We start from the raw sequence: 22,511 nt of genomic DNA, 5'->3' as shown, positions 1-22,511 counted from the left end.
CTCTGGTCCTGGGACCTTTGCCTATTCTGATTGATAGGCTTTGTTTTGCCTTTATCTTCTCCTTTGTGGGGAAGACTAACGTCTTCCCCCAGGTTTCCCTTTGCCGCATCTTCATCTTCCCTGCATCTGGATTGTGAAGATGGAAGGGGTCCAACCCCTGGACGAGAATGTGGGAAACACACCCAGGCCAAGATTCGAAAAGAACAAGCTATTGCTGGTGGCCTCTGCAATCCAGGGGCTGGGGCTGCTCCTGTGCCTCACATACATCTGCCTGCACTTGTTTGCTCCTCAGGTAAGATGCACCTCTGGGCGCTTTTTTCCTTTCAGCTCATGCTGATGGCAGCTGCAACTGCTGCAAAAAGTCACTTGGAAATAATCTTTTGCCATTATTGTTTAGCTTTCCGCAGCCCCCTCGGCCCCCCAGAGATTGTAAAGTGTGGTTAAACACCCTTCTGTCTCTCCTTTCCTTCCTTCTTTTCAGCAGTAGCGGTGGTAGGGCAGAGTGGAGGTAGGGCAGAGGCACTGCTTCTAGATTTTTTTTCTTTTTCTTTGCAATGCAAGAATCCCGGTATTCCTTTGTGAGCTGTCACTTTGAAGCGTTGAGTCCCTGGTATACTTGGTCTATGCATTCTGCTAGACATGTGTCTGATCAGAGAATTAATATAAAAAGGAAATAGGAAAGAGACCATTTCCACTTTCCCTTCATATTCATAAACTCCATAGACACACAAGGAGATTTGCTTTTTAAAGAATGCTGAAGGTATCAATATTAAGTTCTTTTAAAATAGCTAACCTTGCAATTTAACGGCAGCAATGTGTGTGTGCACGTGCGTTAGCCTACGTGTCCATCCATTTGCCCCAATGACTTACTCAGATATTGGTTCTCATAGTGTATTCCTACCAAACATAACTTAAAGACATCACTTTGCCTTTTTCCCACTGTATTCAATACATCATGTCGTAGGTGATCATCTCTCTAGTATTTTCCCCACTTAGTTAAAATATTCTTTCCATTTTTTGTTCTCTTTATTCTTCTCCCATGGCTTTCCCTTTTACATTTTTTTTTTCTTATTCACTCACTCAGGTATACAAACATGGTTAGGTCTTCAAGGATATTCTTCACTGCAGGAGATGCCACCGAAAAGAAAATAAGTCTATACTCTCCCAGCATACCTGTGTTGGGGCTAATCTGATTCTTGTTTTCCTGGCTGGTTGCTTTGGGTTAGGAAAAGCTCTCCCTGATAATGATCAGACAGTTGGAACTTCTATTTCTGATGGCCACTTCAGAGACTGGGTACCTCAAGTTAAAGTGGGATGAACAGTCCTGGCAAATGTCTGGACTTGTTTCTGCCTACAGGAAATAGGGGTTTTCGGTGCAGGGAGGCTGGTGGGAGTGTGTGTGGTTGTGATCACTGTACCGCAGAGAGTACTCGCGTCCCCAGATTCCAGCGTGTGGCTGGTGTCACGCTCAGGTCTGCAGACCAGTTAGTGCAATGACACACCCATCCTCCCCTCCCCATGTCACACGTCCACTTCTCCATGCAGAACTCTGTGGGTGAAGTTAAAATAGGTGATTTGGGGAGCGGATGTGGGGCGGAGTAATGTGTCCATGGCAGGATGCCCAAGACATAGAAGAGAATTAGGCTCTTCCAAGAAGAAAACAAAGAGAGTAACCAAAAATAGAACTGTTGAGTGCGTGCACCGAATCTGGCATCCCTGAGTGTGCTTTTTCAAACAACCACAGTGTTACATATTTCCTTACCCTGCACGGTGATAAAAAGACAGAACACATGGTCCCAGTCAAGGCCAACCAATTGCACAAGGGCTCTGAGGAGGAGACAGCAAAAAGTGAAACAGAAATGTGTACCTGCTAGTGGCTGGGGCCACCTTAGACCGTCAGTACCCAAGGGCTGTTGAGAAGAGGGGTCCTTTCTGGAAAGTCACCCAGAAACTCTGGGACAGAAGGAAAGCTGTGGGAAGGAAAGCTGAGTGCTGGTTTCTAGGACTCTGGGACTCACAGTGAGCTGATCTCTGGGGGAGAACTAGCTTTCTGCAGTCCTACAGCAAAAATGGAAGCAAAGACATTGAAGGTATGTTTGAGCTGTTTGCTCGAGAAACATGCTCTCATATACTCTGGATACAGAAATTTTTCTGGGCACAGGTATTTGAAACTCTTTACTTGACATTAATTTTATTAATTTCTTTCTTATTTCTAGCTAGACTATTTTAGCTAATGTAATTTCTTATATTGTTATAAGACCTGGGGCAGCACAATGGGTTCTTACATTTAATTTTATATTTATTATTTACACTTTATGATGGGAAGGATAGCCTAGACAGGTTGTGGGTTGTGTGTGTTTTTCCCAGAACCTGATCAAATAGTGTTCATAGTAGTGGTGGCAGTGGCAAGTGTGTGTGTGTGTGTGTGTCAGAGAGAAAGAGAGAGAGAGAAGGTTGTAGAGTAGCTATTGAAAAGGTGGACATAGACTAGTAACATTTTAGAACTCATCTACAAGACTATTTGGAATTATTACTGAAGGATGGGGTAGGTGTTGACGTGTTGATGCAAATCAAACCTATACTTTTATAAGACATAGTGTCATGGTGATGTGTATTGGAGGTGAAATAGAGCTAAACTGCTCATCATTTACCCAGGTAAATGGGATCTCTTCTATTGCAAGAGAAAGGTATTTGGAAGATAATCATACTTTTTTCCTCGTTTCTTAGATTTAATTTTTAGCTTTATAAAATAACTGTCTGCATGGATGGCTCTGTAAATACAGACATAGCTATTAAACTCCTTTGGCAATCAACTTTCCCTCATTCAAGTTTACTTAGTAACCTCTGTTTTCTCACCACTGGGTCAAGTCTTGAAAAGCATAAGCTTTTGTTTTTGAGATGCTGGGGAAGAAAGACCTTACCCACTCCTCATATAATTGACTTTCCTCTTTGGGCCTTGATTTTCTCATCTGTAAAATGAGGCAGTTGCATCAGATGATCAGTAAGATGTCTTCCAGCTCAATATTCCTTGAGTATGTGGTTTCTATATTCATAGAATGGGTATGAAGACTTGAGAAACAAATGTGAGCTAGTGGATTTTTGTATTTAAGCTTATAGATTTCCTGCTCTTAAGAAGGGACTTGCAGAAATCAAATTTACACATATATACTTATATACTCTGTACATATATAAATAACCTATTCTGTGTTATGCAGCAAAATGTGTTGTTTAGAAAGGGGAAAAACGAATGCTCTAGAATAATATTCATGACACAATTATAAAACGGACTGCTTCTGACACCAAAACCAATACATGCCCGCTGGATATTATATTGGGACTGCCACTTAAAGCCTCAGGTTTCCAGTCTTGCCTGGAACTTCAGCTCGGGAAAAGTGGCAGGAAAAAGCTGACCTCTAAGGTGAGCAGCTCTATTGAAGCCTGGACCTTTCAAGATCAGTGCCACCTTTATCGCAGCCCTTAAATGTATGGGGGCTTTTAGTGACATTTTCCCAGCAAATCTCACTGTGAAAGGTCTAGGTAGTGATCCGACCTGTTTGTATCAATGAGAGCCAGAATTAGAATTCACAGTTTCTTGATGAAGTTTCAGGCTATAACTTTGACTTTTCACTGTATCATTTAGTAAGAGAAAAAGGAGTTTGTCTGAAAAATCTTGTTTCAGATTAACTAAATTTAAATGTCTCTATGCAGCCTAACAAGTTTTTAGAAATTCTTTTCATTATGACAGACATGCAAATAAGATAATTTCAAATACATCTGAGTTTGCTTTTTATAAGCAAATCTTTGAGAATTAAAAGGAAACATCTGAAGTATCGAACGGATTTGTTATAAGGTATTTTGAGGCTCTTAGAGGAGATATTGGTAAAAACATATAAAATTACTGGATTTTTGACCAGATATTAGACACAATCTATTTACAGATAAGAAAAGAGAAAGCCGGAGAGGCTAGGTGAATTGCTCATGATCATTTAGCTAATTAACCAGAAGCTCCTGACTCCCAGACTAGGGTTCTTTCTATTGTCAATCAAAGCATCCTTACTCAAATTCATTCCAATGAGTGTTTACTTGTGCCAGGTACCATTTGGGGCACTGGAGATACAAACATTCATTGGAGAAGGCTTTTGAGCTCCTTGAGCTCACAGTCAAGATGCAGGGTGGGGGCAAAGAGTGACAGACAAATAGAGACACACTCAAGGGCCGATGGGAAGACCAGAGGAGGAGGGGGGCTGCCTCAGCCTTCTGGGGAGTCAGGAAAACCTGGGAAGGGGCACTGCTTCAGCTGGTGTTAGAAGGAGTAGAAATTCTATAAACAGGTGAGAGGGTGGGGAAGGGCAGAACTGCAAGTTCAGAACAGCTGAAGTGAGTGTTCACGGGGACATCGGCAGGGATGAGGCTGCACATCCAGGCGGGGGCAGGTCACAAAAGGTCTTGTGAATTACGCTGAGGGAACACGCTTCATTCCATTCCATGCCGAGGAAAATACAGGAACCATCACCAAAACTGTCGCTTCTCCAGATTTTGCTCCTCCTACGTGGTCTGCACACTGGCAAATGTACAAAGTGAGTCTAGTCTCGTCGGCAGTAGGGGGCACCACAGCAAAACTAACCGCTCTCCTGTGTCTTTTCAAGAGAGAGCAGCCTCTTTTCCCGAAGAGTCAGGATTACGAGTACGATGTGCAACGTTTGGGGGATGGACATGCCTGAAGCTCTTACTCGAGGGGGGAGGGGGGCATGGGCAATATAGGTAACCTTAACACTTGTACCCCCATAATACGCTAAAATAAAAAAAAAGGATTAGAAAACTACTCTCAGGCAGTTGAGGGCTCATCCACATGTAAGAGAATGAACGCTATCAGGTGGCCTACTAGTGTTCACTATTTAAATAGTGAGATTTTCTAAAGGAAAAATTAAGATACGTGTTCTGACCCAAGCACTCAAAATAGGACAGAATGATTTGAATGGGGGCTGTGCTGGAAAATATCCCAACACGTGAGCACACTCAGACACAGATGCACACTGAGGAGGGCTGGGAAATGAACCAAAAGCTCTCGGTGTCGGCCTGGGGATATACCCTCCCACTCCTCTCTGAGACCCAGCCTTGCCCAGGGGCTGGCCACTCTGCCCGTCCGATGCTATTTCTTTTTAATAGCAAACGACTTTCATGCCCCTCGCTCTCAGGAACTGCAGCTCTCTCCTCACTTCAGGGGTTCTCTATTCATGGAAAACTGACGTTAATCTGGAGTCATTTGGGTTAGAGGAGCCATGTACAGTGTTGTTATTACTATTTAACAAGTGAAAAAAAAGCTACGTAGTAGAAAGATTTATTTCCTCACAGTCACAGACGAAATATGTGGTAGAGTTGGATTGAAACCGAATTCTCCAACATCCTATGCCTTGTATATTATGTTTGTAGTCTCCCGTACTTTTGATAGCGACAGCTTTTCACATGAGGGAATTAAAACACTTCCCTACACAAAAATACAAAACATTGGTTTCAGGTTTTGGTGAAGGGGGTGTCACTGAGTCATAAAAGAGAGTGCTCTGGGCTAGGAACCGGAAGACTGGTTCTTTCCAGACTTTTAGCTCTGTGACCCTGAAAAAGTTCCCTGAGTATCAGTTTAATCATTTCCAAAACTGGAATTTGGCTTTTGTGAGGATCAAATGCTAAAATTATTATTATTATTCACATGCATGCTTCCATAAGCATACTGCCATTAAAATGCTTACTAGCACACGTGTGTGCGTGCACACATACACACCCCTAGTGTAATTTTTAGAATTTAAAAAAATCCACCTTGGAATAGTGCTATTATTTTTTAATGTAGATTTCTAATTAAGAGGTCATGGCTGCATTGGAGCCCAAAGAAAGAATAAAGGGGAGAATTTATGAGGGTATGAATGTTGAGTAGTTCAGCGCCTTTCTGAAAGTGGTTCTGAGAGCTAAAATCCTTCTGAGAGCCAATCCTTCTGAAATCCTTCTGAAAGCTAAAATGACAACTTACGGCACATGGCCCAGACTGGGTCTCTTTTTCCTCACTTGAATATATTTCATCCAATTCTCCAGTGACTTGGCTGCTAAATAAGGAAGAAAAGATTTATAAGATGCGTGTTGTCTGGTTTACAGTACTAGAAATGTTGCAGGTATGACTGGCATAACTAAATCTTTTCTTTTTTTTCCCAGTAGACCTTTCATTCTGAAATGCACCTTAAGTGGATTATTAATTTGTATACATTTGTCTAGCTTTGATAACATGCAAACACTATTCAAGAACACATGCTGACTAACAGAAAGATGGACAGACTTAAACTTTAATTCTTCTAGTGTTAATTTAATAAAAGCTTGTGAATAGAAAGCCTTCATTTCCAAAGTATTGCACAAGTCAGGAAGCCAGGGTTCCGGTGAGTCTAAGTGACATGCCCCAGGGCGGGTTCCCCTGCAGGCAGCCAGAGCATAGCCTAGAAAGTCTGTGAAACAATGCCAAACATCAGGATGGAAATGACAATTAATATGACAAAAATTTTTAAAGAAGTGTCAAAACAGTCATCAAGGGAAAATATAAAAAACCTTGCTGGGTTATAAAATAAGCTGTGAAGCATGTTTTTTACAGTTTAGTAATGTCAAACATATTTTGAATTACCCGTGAGCACTCAAGATTATCCCTGTGGTGTGTGTGCATGAAGCTCTGAGCCTTAACTATGGGATGCAAGAGGATCCTCAGCATGTGCTCTGATACAAATTGAGTCTGATGACTGGCCAATTCCTCACAGAACAGCAGTGAGATGAGCATGAATTTCTTCTAAGGACATCAGTCATATTGGACTTAGGGCCCACCTAACTAATTAACTAATTACATTTGCAAAGACCCTATTTCCAAATAAGGTCACATTCTGAGGTTCCAGGTGGACATGAATTTTGAGGGGACACTATGCACCCCACTGCAAATTATTCATTCACTTATAAATGAATGAAATTATTGTTGGATGCTTACTGCTTTTAGCTTCCTAGGCCCCCATAAGCATTAATCTGGCCCTGTGTGTGGCACCAATGAAGCCTGAACTCAAAGCTCTTTTTGGTATGCCTGGGTAGCAGGGAGGTTGAGTGGTACCCCCCAAAGCACTATTGTAATAACAGTCCCTCATTTTTGCAGAGTTTTTTTCTACTTCTGTCCTCACTTCTTTGATCGAAGGAAGTGTAGTTTTATATTGAGAAAATTTGAGGCATAGAGACTTGACTGGGTTTACATAGAAAGGTCAGGGTTAGAAATTAAGACCAAGTCTAAAGTCTAGTCCTATCTCCTTCCGTTACACCCAGCCATGACTCAATGACTCTGAGCTTTAAGAATGTTGGCTGGCTGCATTAAATATCTGTTTCCTTTTCTGGCATCAGTTGCTTTGGAAGAAAAATTGGAAGAAAAATTTATGCTTCCGAAGGGAAGAAAAACTGTTTTTCAAAAAGGATTTAAATCTACTTAGACAAATATAGGTAATAATCAATGAAGCTTTAACAATCACATAATACTTATAGGTTATTTTTATAAAACAACAAAAGCATTGCATGTGTGATATGTTTGTAGAGGAAGAAGAAGACCTGGAGTCTGGTACTAGCTCAATCATTTATTCTCTCTGAACCTTATTTTCCTCTATTATTCTTTTTGTCTTTTTTGAGACAGAGTCTCACTCTGTTGCCCCAGCTAGAGTGCTGTGGCATCAGCCTAGCTCACAGCAACCTCAAACTCCTGGCCTCAAGGGATCCTCCTGCCTCAGCCTCCAGAGTTGCTGGGACTACAGACATGTGCTGCCATGCCTGGCTAATTTTTTCTATTTTTAGTTGCCCAGCTAATTTTTTCTATTTTTAGTAGAGACTGGGTCTCGCTCTTGCTCAGGCTGGTTTCAAACTCCTGACCTCAAGCCATTCTCCCGCCTTGGTCTCCCAGAGTGCTAGGATTACAGGTGTGAGTCACCAAGCTAGGCCCTATTGTTTTTTGTTTTTTGTTTTTTTTTAAACAATAAAAGAGATTAGACTATATAATCTCCCAGGGCTTTTCTAGTTCTGTCAGACTCTGACACAAAGAATCACTTTACTGTGATAGTGTGATTTGCATACTACATGCAAATACCTATTCAACCATGCAGTAGTTACCCGGGGCTGTTGTAACAAATTACTATTAATACAAACTGGGTGGCTTCAAACAACAGACACTTACTCTCACAGCACTGGAGAATATAAATTTGAAATCAAGGTGTCGGCAGGGCCATGCCCCCTCTGAAGGCTCTAGAAAAGAATCCGTCTTTGCTTTTTTCTGGTTTCTAATAATGCTCCGTGTTCTTTGGCTTATAGTACATCACTCCCATGGAGCTCTGCCTCCATCTTCACACGGGCCTCTTCCCTGTGTGTATCTCTGTGTCCTCTCCTTTTCTTCTAAGGATGCCAGTCATATTGGATGTAGGGCCCACCTAACTAATTAACTAATTACATCTGCAAAGACCCTATTTCCAAATAAGGTCACATTCTGAGGTTCCAGGTGGATATGAATTTTGGGGGGACACTATGCACCCCACTGCAAATCATTCATTTATATATTCAACAATGTTTATAGAACATCAGTTACCTAACCAGCACTGAGAACACAAGGGTGAGCAAAATAGATGTTGCCCTCCTTGCCCTCCCAGGGTTTGCAACCCAATAGGGAAAGAAGGCAGTTAAACAAGCGATAGGGTATGATAAGGCCTGAATAACCAAGTGGAGTACGTTTTCCTATAAGTTTCATGGAAACTTCTCACCAGTTTCAATACCTAGTTCCTCAATTGGGATTATAACATGAACATACTTTTCTTTTGCATTAGGTGCTTGGTTTCTCTTCTGTTAATTAACAGGAAGGCTTTTGTTTAAAATGATATTGTTATCATTTTCACCACCATCATCCTTATTTTACTGCTGTTCTGTGAGTAACTGTCATCAGTGATGGTCTCAGTTTGTATAAGAGCACATGCTGAGGATTATCTCGTGTCCCATAGTTGAGGCTCGGGCACACGGCACTAGGGATAATCTTGATTGCTCATTAACCTTCCGAGGGAGGCACTTGGGGAGCAGGAGTCCTGCCGCTTTTGTTACAGCAAAGGGGTCTATTATGTTGAAAAGATCTGCTCAGAAGGTCTTCTTATCATTCAGTTCTTGAGATTTCTCTTTTGAATATTGTGATTTGCTTCATCTCCGAAATAGAAATATCCTTAGACGCTTTATTTCAATCATCTTAATTGAGGTTGAACATCAAGATGAGGATATTAGAAGCTGAGGAAGGGAAAGGACTTCTGGCCCAAGAACAGAACCCAGGTATCCCTGCTCCCAGCCCAATTCCTTGTTTACTCTACTAGGTTGACTTCTCAAGACAATATTCTCTCCTTTTTATATGCCAAATGAGATGGGGAATGAGTGATTTCAAATAGAGAGATACTGACCATAATTCTGCTACTTTCTTTGTAGTCAAAGATGAATGGGACAATTTAAAGAAACTTGAGCAATGTATGGTGTTGACTAGAGCTAGTGTCAGACATTATGTGATCATGCAGCCACTGGTGAAGGTCCAGGCATGGCTTAAGGGACCAAGTTCCACCTTAAACTCAGCAAATATTTATTTACTGAGTGTCATTAATTTGAGACGTGGTAGGAGGTATGATAATGCAGTGGGTACATTGTACACCTACCCTTCTAGTTTAGAAGACTAGTTGCTTAGTGACTAAGCTGATATGGGCATATTATGGGGGATACTTACCTAATCACTGAGATAAGGGAGGGAGTTCTCAGAAATGCTTTGGTAGATCCCTCTATCAGTGTATTTTAAGGACTTCCTCAATTGATTAGGAAAAGGGAAACCCAGGTATAAGAAAATCTTCCCCTTGAAAATATGAAGAGTTGGTGTATTAGGTCAGTCACATAATTTTGAAGGTGTGTTCATGTCACATGGATGCTTTTTGTTGATTTGGTTGTTTACCTAAATATCTGAGATGCCTCTTAGATATCTGTCAATTGCTAAGTATTGGGGATGATAAAACTATAGTTTATGTTCTCTGAGATAGATGGGGGGGAGGCCTTTCTGAGGGAAGACTTATACAGACATTACTAAGGGTATTTGTCAAGAAGAGTAGAAGTGGTTAGAGAGAGGGAGCTATTGGGATATCACACAGGCTGTGTAGTGGGGAGAAAGGTGGAGGGTAAGAGAGAGATTACAGGGAAAAGGTGCCAGCAAAGACGATCAGGGATGGGCATGGAGAAAGAGAAGATTTTAGATGACAAGTGAAATGGCTTCTCTTTGTGTTCATTAAATCCCAATAAACTCTTTATTCAATAAGGATTTCAAGCTATACTTCTTTGTTTCTAAGAAATGTAACTTTTGGGATAAGTTTTTCTGAATAAGGAAGACTCCTTGGCCAAAATACCAGTTTTTGCCCATTTTTCCTCTTCCTCTCTGGGTGAGGTTCTGAATGTCTCAGAAGTAGAGGTGCTTCTCTTTGTATGGGGGCTGTTTCCACTGAGTACATACCACATCTACCAGGATGAAGGTCTACTCTCTCAGTCTACTGTAGTGGGCAACTTGGAAAATTCCACCTTCCTTTTCTGAGATCCCTTGAGCCACACCCTCAGAGTTTGTGAGGTCATGCCTTCATGACCTCTCAGATCTCTGATTGATGTGAGACCCAAGGTAGGGGGGGGAGAGGTTCAGGTGCAGTGGAGGTGGCGTGGTGACTCGGAGAGTCCCCATCACAGACGTGTTTCCCCACCTTCCTCCACTGGCACACATGCCACCCCCACCCTCAGCAGAATCTTGACATGGTGGCCTGGTATCAAGTGAGGATGGAAGGCCCACGTAGTGAGTGCGGAGCCCACTTCCTGGTGTCATGCTTGATGGGTGTCATTCACTCCTGCCACAGATACTCCTCTCCAGGACAAATGCCAATGAGTCTAAGGTAAAAGCCCCATGCCACACCCTAGTGAGTCAGAATTAAAGGTTCGCACTCCCCAAAGATGAGCTCTTGAAACAAGTATCATCTTATTGGAAACACAGTACCGGCTGCTGGATAAACACCAGGTAGATATCAGATACTTTGCATCTGTGTCTTTGGACAGCCCAGTGTTCAAAGTACTGAAAGCAACCAGTAAAGACCTAATTCTGACCCTTCTTGGCAGCACGGCTTGCAGAACCTACTTCGCACGTGTCTGTGGCCTGCATCGGCAGCACCTTGCCAGGACAGCTGCACCTAATCAGAGCACAATTCATGACTTTGCCAACCTGACCCACACAGAAAACCCTGCAGGGTTGGTTGAGGAGCTCTTTCTAGAGAAGAATTTCTGGGTATTTTAAGATATATCTGAGTATTTTGACAACTATACAAAAATTAGTATTTAATATTATTCAGCACTGATGATGAAAATAATTCAAATTCATCTTGAACCCTAAGATAAATGCTTTCCTTGGTGTTCTTTACTCTTAAGATAGTATAGGAGAAAGAGAAATTATCATAACCCTGGTATTCAATTAAACTCAGATTAATACATGTGTGTTCCTGAGCAAGTTCTAAACAGCACTGATTCTCATTTTCCTATCTGTAAAACATGGGTCACTATTATCCTTAATTAATAGGATTATTTTGAGCAGCAAATGAGATAATGAATTTGAAACAGTGTGTGGCATGTTATAAGTTCTCAATAAGGTTTTATTATTTTTCTTGAATACACAAAGAACAACGCTGTTTCTAAACCTTTGCTTCAGCTAATTATAGAATTTCTTTTGCTTACTTGAGTCTTCTCTTTCTTTCAAGTCCTAAGTTTAAGTCTTTCCTCCTTGTGCTGCCAAAGCCTACGGAGATTTTTCTGTTCTTTGGAATGTTATGATATACATTGCTTCTTGGTGTTTACTCAAACTTTCCTATGGAAGAACTATTAATATTTTCCTGACTGACATGCAAGTTTGTCAAAAATTAGGATTGTGTGTTCTATCCCTTTATGTTCTGAGAGTTGAGTGTAATGCCTGCTGCATAGTAGGTACTCAGTAATCGTTGATGCTATTTCTAATCAAACCACCAAATAATAATATGACAAGCATATTATTCATTCAACTACTGAATAATACTGACAGTGGAGCAAATGTTTCTTGAGCAGCAGCTTTGGGACAGGCACAGGTTTGCACAGGGCATGGTTGGAGATACATTCTCTGGATTTAGATCTTCAGACATTCACATGCAGTGCTTTTCAAGTCTGAAACTTGGATGCTTATATTATACAAATATAGATTCCTGGATCCACCCAGATCTTTTCGATCAGAATTTTTGGGATAAGCTGATTGGCCATCTGCACTTTTTTTGTAATAACAAATTTCTCAGGAGATTCTAATGTACGTTGGAGTTTAAGAATCACTGGGTTTGCAGACCTTCCTGCTGTATCATGATACATGTATATTTTTCAGTCAGTTATTGAAAGAGTCCATATTTGCCAAGTGGGTCCCCAGTTGTTCCTGTTTTTTTTTTTTTTTTTTTTTTTGACTTCACTTATGGCAGCCCTGAAACCCAGAAGGGAAGCCTGCACGCTGGGCTGCCCCTGTGTGTTCTCATGATGAGGTCATTGCCAGTCTGCTGTGTGGCAACTTCTCTTTTCCAAGGTTAGTATTGAAGTGGATACAAGGAATGAAATGTTAATGAAGTCCTCCTACCAGTTTCTCCTAACTTTAAATTTGCATGGGATAAAAAAATTACCTGTGTGGTATAATGAAAATTATACTGGAATTCTATAATCCCTTCACTTCTGTGGGCCTTAATTTCTTCATGTGTAAGATATGATGTTCAAGTAGAAGATAACTTCTTTTATGCTCTTTCATGCCTCTAAGACCATCGCATTCAAATTTCATGGATGCACTTCAATTCTGAAATGGATACTTACAGGGGTTTGCGTTTCACCTTTGAGAATGGTGTGGGCTTTTCAAGCTTCCCAGTCTGAAAAACTTTATTCTATAGACTGTGCTTACATGGAAACCCTCCTGACCCTTTGATGTTTTCTATTTCAGTATCTGGAGAAGATCTGGGGATTTTGCTTTTGCTGATATGCAAAATACTGAGTTTGTGTATGTGGGTAGACTAAATATCTTCTGATTGTTTTCTGGCAAGCTTTCTCATGAGGTCCAGATTCTTTTGTATTGTATCTCTGGGCTCCAGAGAGTCAGAAGCCTGATTTGATGATTTTTGTTTGTCTCTTTTTTTTTCTTTTATTCATTCCTTCATTGTATTGTCATATATAAAGCTCACATAGTATACATAGAGTAAACTATGAACACCGCATGGATCTTGTCTTCCATGTGCATCTAAAAATAGTAGCTGACATTTGTCAATTCCTTACAATGTTCCATGCCAGGTGCTGGTCATTCACATACATTATCTCATTTAAACTTTATAACAATCCTCCGAGATACATATTTTTAATATCTCCATTTTATAGATAAAGAAACTGAAAATGAGCAAGGTAAATGCAATTTTACCACGGTCACACAGCTAAGCAGTCTAAGCAGGGGAGATAAAACTTGTGTCCCTTGACAGTATTATAAATCAATAGAGCGATTTATTTTTATTCACATTGAGGTTCACTCTTGGTGGTGTACATTCTGTGGGTTTTGACAAATGTATAATGGCATATACCCACCATTATAGTATCATACAGAGTAGTTTCACTATCCTACCCCCGCCCCATGCTGTAACTATTCATCCCTCCCCATCTCCTAACTGCTGGTAACTACTGACCATTTAGTCTCCATAGTTTCACTGTTCCCAGAATGTCATATAGTTAGAATTATATAGTATGTAGTCTTTTCAGATTTGTTTCTTTCATGTAACAATTTGCTTTTAAGATTCTTCTTCCATGTCTTTTCATGACTTAATATCTCTCTTCTCTTTAGTGCTAAGCAATCTTCCACTGTATGGATATCTCATAGTTTATTTATTCATTCACGTACTGAAGGACATCTTGGCTGCTTCCAACTTTTAACAGTTACGAACAAATCTGCTATAAACATCTGTGTGAACAGAGTGATTTTTAAACACTTGCTATGGGAGTACAGAAACCAAACGTCAAGGATTTGATTTAGGCCTTGAAGGTGGGAAGATTCTGATGGGCAGAAACAGATGGAAAGAGACATTCTTGGTGGAGAGAACAAAGGAAGTTAGCATTTTTCTGAGCACCTACCATGTGTCAGGCAAACTGCTAGGTGCTTTAAGTTATCCTAGCTGAACTTCTCAGTCATCTCCTGGAACATTACAATGATAGTATGATGCCTTATTTTCACATGTATGTAAGCTAAAGCTAAGAAATGCTATAACTTTTCCAAATTCACAAAACCAGAGAAGTCACAGTTTGAACTGAATTTGACTCCAAAGCCTACGCTCCTTGTCTTATTCTACTGGGCTCTCTGCCCAAGGGCAAGGAGATCAGAGCGAATAGTTGGCTAGATCATAAGATCCAGGAAGGATGTGCGTGGTAACAAAGCTTGACAAGGAGGTCGGAGCCAGGCCAGGCAGGGCTGTGACTTGCGCACTGTGGGGGTGTCTCTGAGCGGTGGAGTGTCACCCATGAGGTAATCAGGTATGGAAGATGAAGGGGAAGACGGTGGAAAGGCAGGGACCAAGGGGAAGGACCATCTTTGTCTATTTTACAACATTGCCTAAACTTGACGGTATTGATGCTAGTAAGAGACTTCTGAGAATATGCAAATTTCTATGTCTGGGTGACCTTAAGGAGAAGGAACAGGATGCCTGAGTCTGGGGCTTCCAGTAGATCAACCTGAAGGAAGTTGATCTACTGAAACTCCAGAGAGTTTCAGGCAGAGAGGAAGTCACGTGTCTTTTCTCCCTGCCTGTCAGCATCTTGGTCCTAGAGGATGTCTGCTTGGTCATTACCACCCCTACTTTATCAGATCACTTCAAAAAGTTGAGAATTTTTTTCAATTTGCTGGCAACTTTTGGACATTTTTGCAAAGTCAGTCAAAATAATAAAATCACAAGGGCTTTTAAATCAGGGAGCTCGAAGGAGAAAGCTTCATGTTTTCTCTCTCCTTTTTTGAGACAGGATCTCTCCCTGTCACCCTGGGAGAGCAGTGGCATCATTGTAGTTGACTGCAACTTCAAACTCCTGGGCTCAAGTGATCCTCCTACCCCCGCCTCCCAAATAGCTGGGACTACAGGCTAATGTTTTCTATTTTTAGTAGAGATGGGTTCTCGCTTTTTTTCAGGCTGATCTTGAACTCCTGACCTTGAGCCACCCTCCCACCTCCGCCTCCCAGAGTGCTAGGATTACATTCACGGGCTACTGTGCCCGGCCTTTTTCTCTTTTATTAAAATTGACTGAAAGTTGCAACTTTTAAAATCTAAATCATGGAAAGTTAGTGCTGAAAGGGATGCCTGCAATAGTTCAGTGATTTTTAAAGATGAGAAATTGACATCTAGGGAGATTAGGAAACTAGTTTAAGATGACGCAGTCGCTGCCTGCCTGGCATGAGAACCCTGGTCGCTGCTGGCTGAGCCCTGTGCTCCTCGTGCTGCTCCGCAGACTGCTTCTAACTCTGGCAGCTGGCAATTCATACTGGCACAACTGGCCCAGAGAGCGCTGGGAACATGTGTTTACCCAGGGAATTATGGTTACAGGCTAATCTGCCTTTTGACAGGTCTCCTGCAGATCATTGTCTCAAGCACGAAGGACACTAATTCAGCTGCAGTGGCAAACAGTACCCAGAGGGGAGACAGCTAAACAATCCCTTTGCTACCCCAAACCAATACCTCTCTCCATGTGCTTAGCACTTGAACTAATAATATTGCTCCTGCAGTCTAGCCATTGGCAGGACTCAGAAAGGCTTTCCCTTCTCCCCACGCTGCCTGTTGTTTTCAGCTTGGTCAGGCTTGTGATCATATTAATACTTGTAAGGAGAAGGAGGGAGTCCTCACACATGTGGGCAGTGCCTGGTGCAGTCCACTTGGCCGAGGCTACAAGCGCGCCAGGAGGGCGGGAGCAGGATTGCCACAACCCAGGGCATGAGAACAAGTTCTCTCCCCTCCCACCCCCCACACCTTTGGTCAGGGCGTCTTGCCAAAAATAGCCTTGCCAAAACTGAGAGCTGTTGTTCTTGGCAGGCACGATAGGCATTTTTTTCTATTTCCTTTTCTAGTAGGTAATACAAGAATATGGTACAAAATTAATTTTAAAAAGTAGGCCATGGAAAGTAAGGGTCCCTCCTTCTACTCCTGGCCTCAGGCTTTCAATTCCTTTCTCCAGAGGCAACATCTGCAGCCAGTGTTTTGTGTATTCTTTCAGATATAGTCAATGCCCAAACAAGCATTATTATGGTTTTTTAGCACAAATGGCAATTTATTTTATGTATGATTCTGCTCCCCCCTCCCCTTTTTTTTTAACTTAATATATCTTGGAGTTGGCTTCCTGTTGAACTTCTCTGTTCTTTTAACTACCAAATTACTATGAACAGTTTATCTATCGGGCTTCCTCTCTTCAGTTTTACTTCTTTTCTTGCTATTAAGTACTGACTTGGTTCAAAATAGGTTTTTCAAGCTGTTGTAGAGAAGGGAAAGACCAAATGTTAAAAAAAACAAAAAAACAAACCCAATCTATTGAACTCTGAAGGATTAGAGCAGTTTTTATTGGCGTTGTCCCCTGAAAATAGGAGATGCTCTCACTCCTGTATTACAGGCAAAGAACAAGCATGCAGGAAGCTTCTAGAAGTCACTCCTAGTGCATTCAGGAATCTGTGGCCATGATGGATTGATTGGTCACAGCATTCTCCATGAAGGAATCTCTCCGAAAGAAAGGTGGGGAGGTCATTAACAAGATGATCATTAAGTGCTACGTTATCCAAGATGGGAAATTGGGACTCAGTGAGTAAAAACAATACACCAAAGAAGAGTTCGGCAGAAATGAAGACATATCTCAGATGCTTGCATGAAAGAGCAGAATAGTCTTCATTTGTGTTAAGAGATGTTATGGAAAAGCAGGGGCCCAGGGAGGAAGTCTGGGTCCAGTCTTCACAGAAACAGCCTAGTCTTTCCTCCAGTCTTTCCATCTACAAGCTTTGTTAGACATGACTTGCCAATTCCATTTGTTTGCTTTTTTTTGTTCTAAAAATATGTCTTTTTTCCTCCCTCAGGTGCCCCCTCCAATTCAAAGTATCAAAGTACAGTTTACCAGTAAGTATTATCAAAAGTTTAACTGATTTATATTTTTGAAAGAATCTTCCCTTCAGTTTCTTAACTTCCTCTAGACCCCAGATCTCTTCTTTTCCTTAGGGAAGGAATTAAATTCCAGTTAAATCCCGGAATTGTTGCAGCCTGCATATTATTTTCATTAGGGACAAAATCTTATAAAGAAGAAAGGGGGAGTAATTAGTTACCATATATGTGCTTCTCTCTCTACTAATTACTTCATGTTTCTCACTTAGTCCTCCTAGGAACCTGTCAAGTAGGAATTATTCTCATTTTCCAGCTAAGGAAATTAAAGCTTTCCTTCTTACAAGTCTGTCTGACTCTAAGACACATTATCTCCTGCCAGTTCTATTCTGAGGCAAAATTATACCTTAATGAGAGTTGGGGGAGGTCCTTGGTAGGAAGAGGGTTTCTATATGAATATGCATTTTTAAATTGAGTTCTCCTGAGCCTGAAGGGAAGTCTCTCTTGCCTTCCATAAGTGGTCCTCATTTTCAATTCAAAACATGCCCCCTGGAATTGGTATAAGGCTGGGATTACTGAATTATGGTCAATAATGAGGACCAACTCCTTCCCATCGCCAAGGAACATGAGCCAGAATAGGGTGTGTCCAAGACGTGGCTGCTTGGCCATTCAGAGGATATTGGGGCTGATACGGAAATAAAAGAAATTTAGGCTCTTTGGCTCGCATTTAGAATGGCCCTGCACAAAGCTACCAAAGCTATCACTTTGCCTCCTTTTCTTCTTCCTTCTTTTCTTTCTCCTGTGACAGCAACTCTTCCCAAGGTACCTTCCAGAACAGATTAGCAATAGGAGATAGAAGGGAGAAGCAAGTCTGTGTTCTTGAGCTCTTCTGCCTGCATCTTACTGAGCCCACGGACATTGTGTGCTAAGCTGCATTATTAACCACTTCGGGACCAGCGTTGACTATAGTCGACAGCCACAGATAAAGGTGCACGGTGACTTTAGCCAACAGCTGTAATATGACTTTTCTGATTTTTCCTTTATCAAAATAAAACTGTGAACATTTAAAAATAACATAATAAAAACATATATGTATATGTTACCTATTCTGATTTACGTTACAAGTAAAGCAGCCTGTAAAGTAAAACAAGCTTTCAGTGCTTTAAAGCTTTCCTCATCACACAAGAGCAACACGGAGTCGTCGTCCATGCACAGCACAGACCGCCGTGTGGACTGTGAGTGCCGGCTGTGGGCGCGGTTTTGTGGCTGGTGAGCGCAGTTCTGAAGTGGTTAAGCTTAAATGACTGCTGGCAAAGGCCAGTAGTAAATGCTGTTGGTAAATCCAATGCCTGGGAGCATGTGGAAAATTTGCATTTCAGGGTCAGCTGGAGAGAGGATAGGGAGCAGCTAAAAGCAGTTACTTTGAGTCAAGCTTCAAAGTGGAGGTAGTGTGCAGGACCAGGGCAAGGGGCACTGCTGCCACCCTTTGCTGTAGTCCATCACTGAGCAAGAAAGGAAGCGCTGAAGTTGCCAATCCCTCCCTGTTCTGAAACATTAGGGAAACCTTGAAGCTACCTTTCCTGCCATAGGTCTGTTGTGACAATTGCTATAACCTCTCGGCTCCTGAATGCCAGCCCCGCTGAGACTGTCTTGGCCACTGTTGGTTTTGCGTCTTGCATTCCCCTGGCAGAGCAGATTCCAGCCCACAGTAGAAACAGCACTATTGTGCTTCTACTCTCTTCAGAATCTCTTCCTGTCACTCTCTCTTCACCTGATTTCAGAAGTATTGGAAGATTGTTGCCTAGTGCTGTACTTAGGAATCACTCTTTTTTCATTCTTTTATTTTTTTTTAATTCTTGCCCTACCCTCCCTAGAGTATGAGAAGGAGAAAGGTTTCATCCTCACATCCCAAAACAAGGATGATGTCATGAAGGTGCAAAACAACTCAATCGTCATCAACTGCGATGGGTTTTATCTCATCTCCCTGAAGGCCTACTTCTCCCAGGAGGTCAACGTCAGCCTTCACTACCGGAAGGGCCAGAGACCCCTCCTGGTCCTGAGCCAGATCAGGTCTGTCGACTCCATCGTGGTGGCCTCACTGGCTTACAAAGACAAAGTCTACTTGAATGTGACCACGCACAGTTCCTTCCCCGACAGCCTCCACGCCAATGGTGGGGAACTGATTCTCATCCATCAAAATCCTGGTGAATTCTGCGCGCACTGAGGGTCTGATGACAGCACCTTAAACCAGGCACCAGCATGAGCACCATGCTGGGGTGGACAGGACGTGGACTCTTCCTTGCGAGTGAAGGAGTTGCCCCAGCTCAGCCACGTGGGATGTGACCAGAAGCAGATCCTGCCCACGCCCCCACCCCCTCAGGGATATTTAAAACTTGTCTTGCATACTACTTAACCTTATTTATCCTTATATCTTATAAATTACCTAACCCACCTCCCCCATGACTGCCTCAAGCCCACCAGGCACCTTTGTGAGAGAGAGAAGATAGGGGCCTCTTTTTAAAGACACGTTGTTTCTATTGGTCAGGTAACTGTCATAATAAACTTATGTCACTGAAAATGGCACTTGACTACCATTTGCTGGGAATTTGACATGTGTGTGGCATTGTCAAAATGAAGAGGAGCAAGGAGGGGTGGTTCGAGCCCCTGGGAGCCAAGCTGCCTCTCCAAGGTTCGTTGGTTGCAGTTTGCATGTTGCCTAGATCTAAACCCCCCCATCGGGTGGGAGTTCCAAAGGAAAATCAGCTTGTGAAAATCAGGAGTTGAAGGTAGTTGTCCAAGAAATACTGTGCACTCTGGGCTTTTTTCTTTATGACTTTGCTTTCCTGGCCTCCAAACATACTTAATAGAAATTTCCCTTCAAAGAACCTTCCTGGGGAAATCGTGCTGTGAGAAATCTAATGAGTCACTTAAGGAAAACCGAGAGAGATTTCTCTATACAGGGAGAGTGAGATGATTTATTGCGAGGCTTATCTTTATTGCGCAGAATAGCAGCGAGCTGGACCTGCCAGGGTAAAAGGCAGGATTTTAACAGTCTAGGGAGGAGAACACATTCTTTGCCACAGACAGGCAAAGCACACCCGCTCATCCTCCGCCTGTGCTGAGGCGCACACTCGGCTCTGTGTCTTGTACACACACGCCACATTGCCGGTTCCAAGAAATGAAGTGACTCTATTATCAAATACAATGTGTTGTCCAATAGCTCTAAGCAGCTATTGTGCCTGATGAAAAATAATGATCCCTCTGTTTAGAAATACCACAATATCACCTATGATCTCACAATGACAACCGAAACTAGAAGGACCTAAGACCAGCCAATACCCAGGCTTCGAGAGAAAAGGATTTTCTTATGTTTAGTTTAAATGTACCCCCTTAATTTGATATAATGTATCAAGCTTTTGGCATTGTGGACAAATGTGATTTTTTTCATGTCAAATTTCCAGATAATTGGTAGCTTCTCTATGCCAAAACTTTTATAAACGTAAATTTTTGATAATTTAACAAAAAATTGTGGCACTGTTTCCATTGCCAATTTAAATAGAGGACACGGTATGTCATAGACTCTTTCTGGATGATTCCCCACAGGAATTGTTCTGTGCTGCAATACGGTGATTATCTATAGGACCTCCAGAGGTGGGGGGCCGTTCACCCGTACACCAAATGGTCTCCATTCCATTTGGATTTTTTCTATCTGTTTGATACAGTTTTCTATTTCCTCTTAAGTATCTATCTCCAACTACATTCCAACCTCTCTATTTTAATCTGTTATGGAAAGAAGCTAAATAAAATTGCTAAATAAAGGAAATTGTGCATAAGGTAAGAGTAACTGAGCTCTGAATGGCTGCCAAGCCACTCACACAATTACAATCGTGGCTAAACATTTATGAAGCACCTACTGTGGACCAGGCACTGGGCTAAATGCTTTACATGAATTGTTTTAAGCAGGATATTCTGTGATATCTGTCTTGGCTACTCATAATAAGATTTATGTGTGTGTGTGTGTGTGTGTGTAGTTTACTTTTTTGTTTTTGACTATGATCTGCAAAGTTGTAGCTACTCAAGGAGTGATAGCTGAAAAAATAAATGTTTATGACTTTAATATTTAAAAAAATGCATGTGTACTTTTTTAAGTTTGGAATGTCTGTCTATATTTCTCATAGACGTGCAGTGCACATGCCAGGGCTAAGCATAATTGTTGTGCAGGTTGCTTGTTTCCGGTGCCATGGCCCTTCCTCACAGGTGGCCAAGTGGGTACACCTGGCCTGCTCGTCCCTTGCCGGCCTCCTTCAGCCACACAGCGATATTTCTGCCGTGCGCCAGTCTCCGTCCTCTGCCTTCCACCCATCAAAATGAATGTCTGCTGTGTCTCCATCCCTTTAAGTCCTGTCTTTCAAAGGAATAGTTCATCCTTCTCCATACGTGGCAGAGTTTTGTGGAAAGAGAACTGAATGAAAAGTCAGGAGATCAGAATTCTAAATTTGATTCAGTCATTAATTAGCCAAGTGACCTCAGGCAAATAATTCTCCATTTCTGGATCCTGCTTTCCTCTCTTGTGAAATGAGGGGAATGTTAAATGCCTAACAGTTTAGACTCTTCTGCTTACAGTGTTAGCTGTGACTGCACATGCGAAATGTCTATGTACTGGTTGCTATGAGTCAGGAGATGTAACCTTCTCTTTTACTATATGGAATTTATTTTTTCCTGGACAAGTTAACATCTTCCCTCAACCTTTCTGTTGATTCCTTAAAGAGCAGTTATCAATTACTACCTAGTAATATTCTATTTAGAGAATGCTTAAAAGATTCCAATTTTGATCCAAATCATAATTTGTTCTTAATTAAGCATACTGGGCAGGTCCCTTATTTTAAGTCATAATTTATATTTAGTGCTTTTCTGGCTCTCAGAGAGTATTAATATTGATATTAATAAAATAGGTAATGATAATATTAATATATACATGGAAACAAATAAAATGTCTCAGAATTCACTACTGGTCAGAGTGTTGGAGTTTTTATTTATCCTTCTCTTTTTCTCCGTGTTCTGATTAGCTAATCCCCTGATGAGGGGAGGATGGGGCAAGCTTTCAGGTTTCCTACCTGCCTCCAATTTTAGCCGTCGGAGCTACGTCCAAGGGTGGCTGAGCTGGCAGAGTCCATCTTTGCTTTCAAAAAGATGCTCACTGGAAGTTCTCAGAGCCTGGTTCAAGTTCAGGCTTGAACCAGGAATTTCTCTCTTCCTGGTTCAAGAGACTGATCCAAATAGAGTTCTACCATG

General features: G+C 41.7%; 1 protein-coding gene across 3 annotated transcripts; it reads left to right on the top strand.

Moving 5' to 3' along the window:
- The first annotated feature begins 139 nt into the window (after positions 1-139).
- Positions 140-20,773, top strand: TNFSF4 (TNF superfamily member 4). Of its 3 annotated transcripts, XM_075993202.1 has the most exons (4): positions 140-279; positions 10,645-10,666; positions 17,201-17,240; positions 19,094-20,773. In XM_075993202.1, exons 1-4 carry the CDS (start codon positions 140-142, stop codon positions 19,441-19,443), a joined length of 552 nt encoding a protein of 183 aa, XP_075849317.1. In that variant the 3' UTR covers positions 19,444-20,773. The 3 variants fall into 3 exon arrangements, with proteins under 3 accessions (XP_075849317.1, XP_012620565.2, XP_012620568.2); XM_012765111.2 differs by lacking the exon at positions 10,645-10,666 and having other exon boundaries at positions 140-292; XM_012765114.3 differs by lacking the exons at positions 140-279; positions 10,645-10,666 and adding an exon at positions 1,842-2,090.
- Positions 20,774-22,511: the final 1,738 nt, after the last annotated feature.

The sequence above is a fragment of the Microcebus murinus genome, chromosome 2 (assembly GCF_040939455.1).
Source record: "Microcebus murinus isolate Inina chromosome 2, M.murinus_Inina_mat1.0, whole genome shotgun sequence".
Classification (NCBI taxonomy): Eukaryota; Metazoa; Chordata; class Mammalia; order Primates; family Cheirogaleidae; genus Microcebus; species Microcebus murinus.
The sequence above is the reverse complement of the archived record's forward strand: the minus strand, read 5'-3'. Positions and strand labels throughout refer to the sequence as shown.

Coding starts and splice junctions, on each gene's coding strand:
- TNFSF4 (XM_075993202.1), top strand. CDS start 140: ATGGAAGGGGTCCAACCCCTGGACGAGAATGTGGGAAACACACCCAGG. Junction 280..10,644: donor ACATACATCTGCCTGCACTT/GTTTGCTCCTCA, acceptor AGATCCCTTGAG/CCACACCCTCAGAGTTTGTG. Junction 10,667..17,200: donor ACACCCTCAGAGTTTGTGAG/GTCATGCCTTCA, acceptor TTCCTCCCTCAG/GTGCCCCCTCCAATTCAAAG.